The sequence below is a fragment of the Brachyhypopomus gauderio genome, unplaced genomic scaffold (assembly GCF_052324685.1).
Source record: "Brachyhypopomus gauderio isolate BG-103 unplaced genomic scaffold, BGAUD_0.2 sc649, whole genome shotgun sequence".
In the NCBI taxonomy this organism is placed as follows: Eukaryota; Metazoa; Chordata; class Actinopteri; order Gymnotiformes; family Hypopomidae; genus Brachyhypopomus; species Brachyhypopomus gauderio.
In genome coordinates this window covers 25,114-37,884 of record NW_027507469.1, presented here as the reverse complement: position 1 = coordinate 37,884, position 12,771 = coordinate 25,114, and the positions used below count along the sequence as shown (strand labels likewise).

At 41.5% G+C, this 12,771-nt stretch overlaps 1 protein-coding gene and 1 long non-coding RNA gene across 3 annotated transcripts; both read right to left on the bottom strand.

Moving 5' to 3' along the window:
• Positions 1 to 4,968: 4,968 nt before the first annotated feature.
• On the bottom strand, positions 4,969 to 7,606 carry LOC143507217 (uncharacterized). 2 transcript variants are annotated; one of them, XR_013128658.1, is made up of 5 exons: positions 7,461 to 7,606; positions 6,889 to 7,357; positions 6,674 to 6,812; positions 6,478 to 6,581; positions 4,969 to 5,762 (listed from the first exon to the last, which is right to left on the bottom strand). It is a non-coding gene; the product is annotated as an uncharacterized LOC143507217 (long non-coding RNA). The 2 variants fall into 2 exon arrangements; XR_013128659.1 differs by having other exon boundaries at positions 6,892 to 7,357.
• A 691-nt stretch (positions 7,607 to 8,297) lies between these two features.
• Positions 8,298 to 10,432, bottom strand: LOC143507216 (ubiquitin carboxyl-terminal hydrolase 37-like). The gene is made up of 8 exons (XM_076996535.1): positions 10,042 to 10,432; positions 9,695 to 9,861; positions 9,524 to 9,576; positions 9,394 to 9,433; positions 9,041 to 9,205; positions 8,668 to 8,799; positions 8,420 to 8,546; positions 8,298 to 8,303 (listed from the first exon to the last, which is right to left on the bottom strand). The coding sequence occupies exons 1-8, from the start codon at positions 10,066 to 10,068 to the stop codon at positions 8,298 to 8,300; spliced, it is 717 nt and encodes a 238-aa protein (XP_076852650.1). The 5' UTR covers positions 10,069 to 10,432.
• Between the last annotated feature and the right edge of the window lie 2,339 nt (positions 10,433 to 12,771).

Sequence of the window (12,771 nt, the reverse complement as noted above, 5' to 3'; positions counted from 1 at the left end):
TTATGACCAAAACTGCTATATTTATTTAAAATATCATGGGTATACATTCAACATAATACTAATGCTACTCCCACCACTAATAATAAAACTACTGTAAATGTTTTGTTAATTTTCCTTAGCTCAAGGACAGTAACGTTTCACTGGGGGCCATCCCGTTATTTACCACTAGGTGGAGTATGGATGCCATGCAGGGCTAAATGATCACTTAATTCTACATATTTTAAATCTATTTTAATTATCTAACAATAAAAATGAATTATTGTAATAATTTAACCATCAAGCTAAAAAAAAGTCTAGATCTGGTACCATGGAAATGTCTTCAGAAGGTACAAGGTGTGTGGAGCACAATGCTAATAAATCTTTTTTTCTTTTAAACTTTAGATAATTCTCCAGTGGTCTGTTTCTGTATTCATACAAGTGCTAGAGCCATCATAAGCTCTTTTTTTGAGGTTCTAATTTCTGTAATCCATGTTAAATTAAACTTATTCCGACAGATGCACATGAAGTCAGAATCACATGCCCACTCAACAGGCAAACAGACCATCTTTAGTAGAATTAACAGCCTTTAAAATAACTTGGATGGTGGCTGCAGTCAGCTTCTAGGAATCCTCATGAATTATCATTTGTGTAAGTCAGATCATATGGTGGTCTGAATGCCACCCCTCACCACACAGTCCATAAACCACATACAGTGAATTAAGTGTAAATGGAGTTTGTCACCATACTGGACCAGTAAGATAACACAATGCAACATAATGTAAGCATATTTTATTCATTCTGCTTAACTGGAGACTGGAGTGACTCTGGAGTGTAACTGGAATCTTGGAGGTTAAGCAACAGCTGAGCTGGAAGACAAAGAGACAAAAGGTCATTCACTCACTCAAACACTAGCTTTCACCTTCAGTGCTGTAAACCACCTAATAGGTTTACCTGGTAGGTTCTGCAGATGCATCCTGGTATCCAGGATGTCCTGGAGTCTGTTCATCAGCACAAAGTAACGTAGGAGAAGCTCCTTGGGCCACAGCACCTTCTCATCCTCCATCTGGAGCTGCATCACCTGCATGTTCGCATACTGGGAGAAAAACTTGATGTTTTTCATCCACTCCCACAATCAGAATTAGAGAAAATAATTTCTTCCTTAAATTGTGCTACCTGCACACTAGACTCGGTTCCATCAAAGTTATTAAAAGAGGTATTACCAGCGGTAACTGAACCTCTTCTAACTATAGTTAACTCATCCATTACAATAGGTCACATGCCCAAATCATGTAAATTAGCAGTTATTAAACCTCTGATTAAGAAACCAAATCTTGATCCTACTGTACTATCTAATTATAGACCCATTTCAAACACATCATTTATATCTAAGATCATAGAAAAAGCTGTTGCCCAGCAATTATGCCTATATCTGCATAGGCATCACATATTTGAAAAGTTCCAATCTGGTTTTAGGCCCCATCACAGTACTGAAACAGCATTAGTTAAAGTAACAAATGACCTCCTCCTTGCTTCAGATCAAGGTTATGTATCGCTGTTAGTGCTTCTTGATCTTAGTGCAGCTTTCGACACAATTGATCATAGGATCTTGCTAGAAAGGTTAGAACGCTGGGTTGGAGTCTCTGGCACAGCCCTTTCATGGTTTCATTCTTACTTAACAAATCGCTATCAGTTTGTAGAGCTCAATAATATTCCATCCAAACATACAAAAGTTAAATATGGGGTCCCGCAAGGCTCCATTCTAGGACCACTATTATTTACATTATATATGCTACCACTGGGCACAGTTATAAACAAACATGGTGTCACTTTTCACTGCTATGCAGATGACACTCAACTTTACATATCAGCCAAACCTGATGACAAACTCAGTTTAAGAAAAATTGAGGCCTGTGTAAGAGATATTAAATGCTGGATGTCTCTAAACTTCCTCCAACTTAATGAGGACAAAACAGAAGTTCTCCTTCTGGGCCCTAAGGCCTCAAAACAGAAAATTCCAGATCTAATGCTTAATCTCGCAGGCTACCCCATTACACCTGGCACAGTAGCCAAAAACCTAGGCGTCATACTCGACTCTGACCGATCATTTGATAAATACATAGATAATACTACTAGGATAGCTTTTCTACATCTCCGTAACATTGCTAAATTAAGAAATGCATTATCACAGGATGATGCGGAAAAATTGGTGCACGCCTTTGTTAGCTCTAGATTAGACTACTGCAATGCACTACTGTCAGGATGTTCAAATAGGAATCTAAATAAACTTCAAATAGTTCAAAATGCCGCAGCCAGGGTTCTGACCAGAACTAGAAAATTTCAGCATATCAGTCCAGTCCTATCAGCCCTGCATTGCCTCCCAGTTAAATTCCGTATTGACTTTAAAATTCTTTTATTAACTTATAAAGCATTTCACGGGCTTGCTCCTGAGTACCTTCAGGAACTTATTTCCTATTACAAACCCCCACGCCCACTAAGATCACAGGGTGCTGGTCTTTTATTAGTTCCAAAAATTAATAAGGTAACAGCAGGGGGAAGAGCCTTTTCTTGTAAGGCCCCCCAGCTTTGGAATAATCTTCCTAAATGCGTCCGGGACTCTGACACAGTCACAATCTTTAAGTCTAGGTTGAAAACCCACTTATTAAGTTTAGTGTTTGATAATTAATATCCCCCCTTAGATAAAGGTACAGATCCAGGGGTTCACAGGCGAAGGGTTTTATGGTAGACTGGGGCGCTGGTGCTGTCGTCCTGTCACTGCTCGTGGTCACTCAAGTTTGTTGACAGTGCAGTGGACGGATGCCATTGTCTCAGAATGCCCCCAAGCCTATGTTACCTTCTGGTTCTGCCTTTTTAGCTAGGCTGTAATAATTTAACTAAATGCCGGAGATGCTGCCACACTCCGGAAATGTTTATAATTTCACCTGTCCTGTATATGTCCTCATACAGAGCTAATTTTCCCTGTTTCATTTCTCCACATGGCTGCCCGCCTGCTTGAGGAATAATGAGATGAGGAGACCAGCGATCCATCCTGGGCCAGCCACCTCCTGCCTAACCGGATGCATACATCATGATGGACATTATTACATATTTTTCCTTTTCTTTCTCTTCTTTCTATCTAAATTGTTGTTGTTGTTGTCATGGTGACCGGTGTCGGCCAGAGGAGGATGGGTTCCCCCCCTGAGTCTTGGATCCTCTCAAGGTTTCTTCCTCATGCAAAAAACTAGGGAGTTTTTCCTTGCCACTGTCGCCTTTGGCTTGCTCACTGGGGGCTAGGACTCGGCACTTGTAAAGCTGCTTTGTGACAACAACTGTTGTAAAAAGCGCTATATAAATAAAATTTGATTGATTGATTGATGTTCTCCTCCACATACGTCTCCCAGTCTAAAATATCTTCTTCATATACAGTGGAGTCTCCTGGGTGGAAATAGACTCCTCATCCTCCTCAAGTGTAGTAGGAAGTCTGGACAAAGAGCAAAATGCAGTAACCAAAAAATACCTATATAGTAACCAAAAAGTTGTACATTGTATTTTGGACTAGGGCTTGTCATGGTATGCCAGCCCTGTAGCCCAAGGGAGACGCCCACACACATCTGCACACACCCTTCACTTATTCTACACAAGTGACTGTAAGGAAGGAGTGAAGCTACACAAGCCTCCCGCTCTTCTGAAGTCACAGCGCCAGGGTCTCAACTTCTCGAAACATGCATGTTCAATCTCCTGAATACTAATGACCTCCACCTGTCCCTGTGTGTCCCCACCCTCCTCCACCTTTCTTACACTACTCACTTACCACTTTACATTGTGAAGTTTTGCCTCTGACGTTGCATAGTGAGCGTTCCTTGCTCGTTTTTGCCTACCGTTGTTGTGACCTTTGCTTCTCCCTTACACCTCATTCTCAGCCCGACCCCTGGATTTGTAATGGACTCTGGACTGTATGGACCATGCTGCCCTGACCCTGCTGCCCTGTGTTCGCTTCTTTTTGTACTGTGTGTTTTGTGTGTGTCTTGTGCTGCTAGCTACAGTAGATTGTGTCTGGAGGATAAAGAAGCACTACGCTGCATTTAGATCCTTTTGTGGTTTTTCCAGCACATATTACAGTCACAAATGTTACAGGTTTTGCTTCCCATCTACATGGGACCATTACTTACCCACTAACTAGAGACTGGCTTAATCTGCTAAAATCAGAACAAAAAACAAACAAAACTTGGCTATTAATGTGTCTATTTGCATGCATAAAGATTGTCTGAGCAAATTAAGTAAAAAAACTACAGCATGAAAGAACTACTCACCTGCATTTCAATTCGTTGTTGCACTTGAGAGTTCGCTCCTTACAGAACCGAATGTATTTTCATGTGTGGGTATGCAACATGGATTTGGCTTATTAATATTGTTCATTAAATGACAATGAATGAATTCTTCTGCCCTTGCACAACTTTACCATCTGCATATTTCATTCAGCACAACTAATGACTTGTAGTGTAACCTACCAAAAATGCCAATTACAATGTTCAGGAATATGAAGGAGCGAATACAAATCCACAGAACGATGTAAATGCTGCAGGTGATGCTGTCCAGCTCTGGAACCCTTTGTACTTCTGACAGCAGGACACACCAGTGAGTCATGGTGAGCAGCGTGAACAGTGTGATAAATGCATTGTGCAGATCTCTGGAGAACACAACCAGCACGCTCACTTTCAAAGCAAACACTGGCAATTATCAAATACAATGTAAAAACTGAGGAGTCCAAAATGACTGAGGAGCGACATTAGGCAAACAGCCAGAGAAAAGAACCAAGAACTATTTACTACTAATGTCACGGCCTTTCCCGACAAAGGGCAAAATTTTATATTTCCCTTAGCCCAATCCCAACCACTACACCTTGGGGAGTCGCAAGTTGACAAATGCAGAGAGAAGATGGGAATTTGCACAATATATTTATTCAACAAAAGAATTTTATATATAAAAAAAAAAAAAAAAAAAATCCATCAACTCCAAGTGCACCCAGTCCCAGTCCAGAACCTCGGCAGCCAGTTCAAGGAGGGACACGCAACAGTCCACTTAGTGTTCTGGATAGCAATGCTGCAGACAAAGGACAGAACAAAAACAAAACGCAGTCACCACTCAAAATAACTGAAATTGTAACAAAGAAACACACAAACCCACAAAGACGCAACACAAAAATGGAGCCCAAAGAATATAGAATATTTTAGCCAAACAAAATGTTCCCTAATAGGCTAGCACTGGAAAAAAAAACTACTTAACACCACAGCAAACCCTCCAAATTATAAACCCCAAAATAAATCAAACCAAACAAATCCAAATCCCTTACACACAACCAAAAATCAAATAATGAAATAAACCTATAGCAGTACCCAGCCTAATAGAAAGCAACTTAGCTATTTATAGCAACGGACTCCAACAAACTAAAACAAAAATGAAAAATTAAAATGTACTGCCCTAAAACTACGACTGGTGGATGGCAGAAGGTTAAAATTCTTCTAAAAAGGTAGGGGGTTGCACTTAGCTTTTTATCAGCGTGCTTCTCGTGCACAGACAGCACCAGCAGCAGAGTCTCTCACGTTCTCGCTTTCACCAGCAGCTCAGCTGTATTTACTCCGGCACGTCCCAACTTCTCAGATCAGTCGGACAAAACAGACACCGCTTGGTTCACTCGGTTCACCCTTCAAACAACGGAAGTCTTTCCGCTTTGTTGCGTACTTGCCAGAGTCGGGAGCAGTGTCCGCCTGTGTCACGCCTTTTCTGGCCTTTAACACATGAATGGTGGAGAAAATCAAGCGTTGACAGGTCATCTAGGCTACATGCTGTCTAAAGTGACGTCATTCATGAATAGTCATTTTTTATTAGAAAGCCTTTTATCTACTAAGATTTGGAAGAAAAGCAAGGGGCTATTTACACAATTCCCATAGAAACGCAACCCATTAACAGATATAACGGATATAGCATTGAAGTGATGATCACCTTTACAGCTTGTTATTTAGCAGTTGCCTGTAGTCTGCTGGTCTGAATCATGTTTAACTAATTAATTGTAATGAAAATACCATCTAAGCATTAATCATTTTAAAATGGTAGTCTGTAGCCTTATCACACAAGGGGGGAGGAGTGTTAATGTTGAACAAATAATAACTCACTTGAAACTTACCAGTAATATAAAAAGATGTAATATACCACACATACCAGTGTGAGCGGTAATTTAGGAAGGAAGTTTCTAATTGTGTCTAGCCTTATAATTTTGATTGTAAGGGCAGGGTAAAGGTTAGGTTTCTGCCAACATGTAAAATCTTATGGAATTTGTATCTGTCCCCATGGACAGAGGTATCTATGTTCCCAAATCTGAAAGGCAGAAGCCGTTCTTAATGAATTATCTCCTACGATTGGACGACAGGAACAGACAGAAATAGACCTGAACTGAACTGAGCAGATGTGTAGTCTGTCTTGTTAAGTGAGGATGTAGGTGCTTACATGTGTATCCTGACTTAGTCATGGCATGGAGTTGGGTTTAGGGGGATACTGCTGCTTCTCCCTGGTCCACCATCCACGGGACCACGTTCTTCTCTCCAGCCCCACTGGAGACAACAGCAAAACAGGAGCAGCTGGAATTCAGCCAGTTCTCTATGTGTTTCAGCAGATGTACCTGAGTTAGAAGGTGAGCTACTACCTTTGCATGTAGAAAAGCAGGTAGGCTGTTTTTGCCCTGCTCTTAAGGACGGCTGGCTCTGTCTTTTTTGAAACCTTTGAATCGTTGAATTTTAACCAGCACTCTCCTTTCTCCTCAGCTACGTCGCTGATGTAGTGCCCTGTCAGGGAAGCAAGATGTCATTAGTCACTTTATAGTTTCTACTGCATGTTTGTGGATATTATCAGACTGCTCACCACTGTCCATGCTGCCACCCAAATGAGACACCACAGCGTGGAGTCTGTAGATGTCTGTGTGAACAGTTTCCTGCAAACAACAAGTACATCTGTTTTTTCATATGATTAAGTAAGAATGCATCTTAGATCGTTGATATGGGTCTCTCTCATATCTATCTATCTCTCTCAGCCTGTCTTTCTCAGTCTCTCTCAGCATCTTTCAATCTTCTTTTTCATCTCTCTCTCTATATCCTCACCAGTGGGCTGACGTGCTGTACTTTCTCTCCCTGTCCTTCTCTGCTCTCATTTACTACTAATGGGTTGAGAGAACTACATCATTATGGCAGGTACGTATAAACGTAGACAGGTTGTAAATCCAAAATTTAATTGATCACTGTAGGAAAATGGCTGATGTTTACCTTGTTCTGGCACAGAGCTTTTCTCCAGATTATCCTCCTCATGTCCTTTGTCCTGGGTGTATGCTGGTCCACTGTGGACACATCACAAAGCCATTCAGTTAGCGTCTCATTGCTAATTGTGAAAGGGTGGACAGAGGTGAGAGAGCGTATGCTCAGGCCGTTGTACAAGCTGACCTTAACGGTTGCCCGAGTGAAGCCACTCCAGGGAGGACAGAGAGGTCCAGCTCTGAGGGGATGTCCATTAGGTTTGTTAGTTTCTTGCCCAGCATGTCAAACCTCTTAATGTGGAGGATCAGAACTCTGTTCCAAAAGGAAAAATGATGTAAGAATTGGAAGAGTGTGAGATGACTGCTTTAAAACTCATTGTTTGTGGTAATTCACATAATGCGAGACTCACCGTGGGAGTGTGAAGAACTCCACCACTTCACATGCCTCGGTGCCTTGACCACATTCACATTTGAACTCCAAAACCGTTGACTGAAAAAAAGTTTTGATTGAGAGTGACAATGGTTAGGATGGCTCCCTAACTTAACAAACTGGCAAAAAAAGTGTTGTCCAGTAGGGGTGTGTGAGGTGACAGACCTTGAAGTAATTGTGTAGGCTGTCAGTCAAGGTAGAGCTCAGGTTAACAGAGAGGTGGTTGAAGTCCTCCACTCTGGAGCTCTGCAGTCCACAGCTTTCAAACAACAGAAATCAACAGAGAGGTTACAACATTCACACAGAAATAACCCACATTATCCCATACCAAGTGTGTGCATACTTTGTGACAATGCACACTCTGAAGAAACACATGTTAAGAACAGTTGATTTACAAGAAGGAGATGTGGTGATATAGCACAGAATTACCTGCTGCAGGTGCGCACAGATTTGAGGTGAAACTCAAAATTTGCCACAGGGCAGATGTAAGAGAAGGAGGAAACCCTGAGTGTCTCTCCCTCCTCCTTCAGCTGAAGCAAACACATCATCAGGAACTCATGAGCATCCTGTGGAAGACAGTACATCGGAACGGCATTACTCCTGGACTTCAGCAGCAACAGAGTTGAGAAAACAAAGAAGGTTGTGTGCAGTTCCTGCAGACTACTGCATGTGGTTCTGATGTGTTCTGAATGGCTCAGAGGGTTGTTTAGCCGAACCTGTTCGTAGTCCTCTCCAAACGCAGGGCATCTGACTGAAATACAGGCATTCAGGGCTCTCAGGAGCTTCTTCTTCTTTGAAGAGCTACGACTAGTGAGCCTGCCTTGCTGTAGATCTGCAAAACATCTACGCACAGTAACAGGGAGACCAATGTGGTTTATAACTCTCAGCATCACAACACCTCTCTAAGCACTCATAATTGAACAGTTCATTTAGACATGTGACTTCTCTGTTCCAGATCAGGTACCTGAGCATCTGGCAGCTGGATGGATCCGTCCAGCTGGAGCACTGAGCTCTGATGGGGCTCCAGAAGCAGGAGAGACTCAGAAGACACTGCAGAGTGGCGTTCATATAACATGTATTCCCAATGTTGGGAAACCTAACAGGACATTAATGTTTAGAATAGATTTAATACATAATCAGTAAAACTTCCAGGCCACTAGGTGTCAATGTCACATAATTTCAGAATTTGAAGAAGAACTGCAAAAATACTTATTGCTCCTTTAATTGCTACGTGCCTTTATTTTGGTTCAGAGATAAAGACTGTGTACATTACATCTGTGTACACTGCAAAATCACGTAATGGTTGTGTGCTAAAACACAACGTGTTCTGTCTTTACCAGAGCTGTTGGATCTCTGTGTCTCTGCCAGCAGAAACAGTGGGGGCGTGTCCTTGGCCCTCACCCTGGCCACTCTCAGTCACCCTTTCACTACTGACGATGTGCGGTAACAGGTGCTGCAAATTCTGCACACGAAAGTCTCCCTCTACCACAACAGCCGGCAATCTGAAAGAGAGAGTAAAGTGACAGATGAATATGGAGTTTGTGTAGTGCACAAAATGTTCACATACATACAAATGTTGTTTTTAATATTTTTCAGTTTCTCTTGATTTATGCCACAATGTCAATATATAACCATTATAGATTGTCCATACTTTACTGTGCCATGAAGATGACTTTAATAATGTACCCACCTATCCATGGGCACAGAGCACACATCTTTATCAGCAGCCCCTATGGAGAGAACAAAACCTTGGAGTAAGTGTCTTTGACTAAAACATACTATGCAAAGGTACAAAATCATAAAAGATTCTGAGCTCTGACCAGGAACAATCCCTTCCGTGTTCTTGGGTTCAGTAGGGAGTTTGTTGTTGGACCTGGGGGCAAATAATTCCAGGGAAAAATCATAGACAGAATAAATAATAACCAAATGTGCATGTGACTACACATGTGCATGTGACTACACAATTCATAAGGCTGGGACGGTTTTCATACCTGGTTAAGTGTCCCTCAGAGGAAGAGGAGCAAGAGATGGAGGAGGAGCTGACATTCAAGGACTGAGTGTCAGTTACTTGTGTCAGGGAGGATGACTCTATATGTCTCCACCATCTTTGCTTTTTCTTCTTTTTAACTTCACTATTCACACCCTCTTTGTTCTTTTTCTGTAGGAAACCATTGGTTTGTCAAATCATGGGTATGGGAAACCTCAGTACACCCTAAAAAGCATCACATCTTAAATCGAAAAATATCGGAGAAAATATCGGAGAATCGGAGAATAACCGGTATAAAAATGCCGGTTACTCCTTTTTAGACCACAACGTATAAAAACGTTAGATAGCTACCTTCATACACGAGTAAATGCAACCCATTTGTCCGATATACGCTCCTTCCTAACAGAATTAATGTAAACGTCGTCGCGTCGGGTTTGCAGGTACTTTAAATGTGATGTTCGCGATATATTGACCTGGTTCTATTGTGCAGCGCTGTCACGGCCTCGTTGTTAACGTCAGTAGCTATATGACGTAATAGTGCTGCGTTCTGTTATCGTTAAGTGTGAAGCTGTAAGCTCCAGACTATTTAGCACAACTTCTATACCCTATATCCAAAACCAAACACTTAGGTCCTCAGACACAGGTCTTCTGGTGATTCCAAAATACAAGCTTGTCACTGCTCGTGGGCGCTCATTCTGTGTAATGGCCCCAAAACTGTGGAATGGCCTCCCGCAACATCTCCGCCTCTGTTCATCCTTTTCCTCCTTCAAAACTCAGCTTAAAACTCACCTTTTCTCTCAGTATTTTCTCCCTTCCACATAGTCATAGTATGGTTTAATTAATTATATTTATTTATTTAATTGTTATTTGTTTTTTTTCCCCATAGGATTTTTGTAAAGTGTCCTTGGGTACTAGAAAGGCGCTATATAAGTTTAACTTATATTAAATACGTTGTTTAAATATCTAAGTGACGCACTACCGCTACTAGTGGTGAGAAAGTGTACTGCATTTTATTCAAAATCAATGCGGTCCGGCGGCCCTCTGCGGCCCAAAGTTTAAAACTGTTGTTCTTTTGAGGCCCTCAAGGTGGCGTTCGCGGCCCACAGTTGGGTTAAGAATCTCATCTAGATGAGGTTTTGGGGCTAAATCATCTCTTGACTGTCATGATGATGCCCGATGTTGTGAGGGTTTTGTGTGTTTTTTTGTTTTTGTTTGCCCAATCTTTCCTTTGCAACCTTTCAGTGACTCTGCAATATACTCCGCAGGGGACGACCAAGTTCATGGTCATGGTTCATGGATCATGAAATCCCTTCACCCTTTAGTGCTAAGGTTTAGTGATTCATCTTATACATTATTATACTAGAAAAATCCAAATACTAGAATGTAAGATACTGATTAGTGAAAGAAATCTGCACAATTACACACACAGCTTGGGCACCTTGCAGGGCTTTGAGCTTTTATGAAAAGTGCGGTTCAATTATATTTCACATGTACAGTATCAGCTACTCTTTTTGCATTTTAAAGTCCCCTCTAATTTATAACTGTCCAACAATATTTCAGGTTGTCCTAAAATATTTCCTGATTGCTTATAAACTGTTTCTTCACAGCTGATTGCCTGACTGAATCTATAGATTGCCTTTCCTGCATTTACACTGAATGTAGTTTGACAACATTATAAAGGATATATGTTTCCAAAACATGCATAGAAATTCAAGTCATGGAGTACAAATTTAATTTGATCAAATTACAACTTGACAGAAAAAGTAAAACTGCATTTTCATTAAATAAATATACAAAATTCAGATTCAAATTGTAGCTGTAGAGAGAGGAATAAAATCCATCCAATTGTCATTAACAAAAAACAAGCAAAAACAAAACACACACACACACACACACACACACACACACACACACACACACAAAACAGATTTGCCAGATTTCTATACGATGAAGATTTTTTAATCAGGTGTCAACAGCACGACATCTAACTTGGATAAAGCCACTTCTGTTACGTAAGGAAGTGTCTGATGGAAGTGTCTGATGGGAGGGTCTGATGGGAGTGGATCAGAACTCTGTTCCAAAAGGAAAAATGATGTAAGAACTGGAAGAGTGTGAGATGACTGCTTTAAAACTCATTGTTTGTGGTAATTCACATAATGCGAGACTCACCGTGGGAGTGTGAAGAACTCCACCACTTCACATGCCTCGGTGCCTTGAGCTTGACATTCACATTTGAACTCCAAAACCGTTGACTGAAAAAAAGTTTTGATTGAGAGTGACAATGGTTAGGATGGCTCCCTAACTTAACAAACTGGCAAAAAAGTGTTGTCCAGTAGGGGTGTGTGTGGTGACAGACCTTGAAGTAATTGTGTAGGCTGTCAGTCAAGGTAGAGCTCAGGTTAACAGAGAGGTGGTTGAAGTCCTCCACTCTGGAGCTCTGCAGTCCACAGCTTTCAAACAACAGAAATCAACAGAGAGGTTACAACATTCACACAGAAATAACCCACATTATCCCATACCAAGTGTGTGCATACTTTGTGACAATGCACACTCTGAAGAAACACATGTTAAGAGCAGTTGATTTACAAGAAGGAGATGTGGTGATATAGCAAAGAATTACCTGCTGCAGGTGCGCACAGATTTGAGGTGAAACTCAAAATTTGCAACAGGGCAGATGTAAGAGAAGGAGGAAACCCTGAGTGTCTCTCCCTCCTCCTTCAGCTGAAGCAAACACATCATCAGGAACTCATGGGCATCCTGTGGAAGACAGTACATCAGAAGGGCATTACTCCTGGACTTCAGCAGCAACAGAGTGAGAAAACAAAGAAGGTTGTGTGCAGTTCCTGCAGACTACTGCATGTGGTTCTGATGTGTTCTAAATGGCTCAGAGGGTTGTTTAGCTGAACCTGTTCGTAGTCCTCTCCAAACGCAGGGCATCTGACTGAAATACAGGCATTCAGGGCTCTCAGGAGCTTCTTCTTCTGTGAAGAGCTACGACTAGTGAGCCTGCCTTGCTGCAAATCTGCAAAACATCTACGCAAGGTAACAGGGAGACCAAAGTGGTTTATTTCTCTCAGCATC

Bases quoted from the DNA above. Each gene is read 5' to 3' on its own strand.
- LOC143507216 (XM_076996535.1), bottom strand. From the start codon at position 10,068: ATGGGTTGCATTTACTCGTGTATGAAG. The intron at 9,434-9,523 runs GTCAGAGCTCAG...TTCTCTCCATAG, and splicing joins CACGGAAGGGATTGTTCCTG to GGGCTGCTGATAAAGATGTG. The intron at 8,800-9,040 runs GTAAAGACAGAA...ATGTCCTGTTAG, and splicing joins ACAGAGATCCAACAGCTCTG to GTTTCCCAACATTGGGAATA.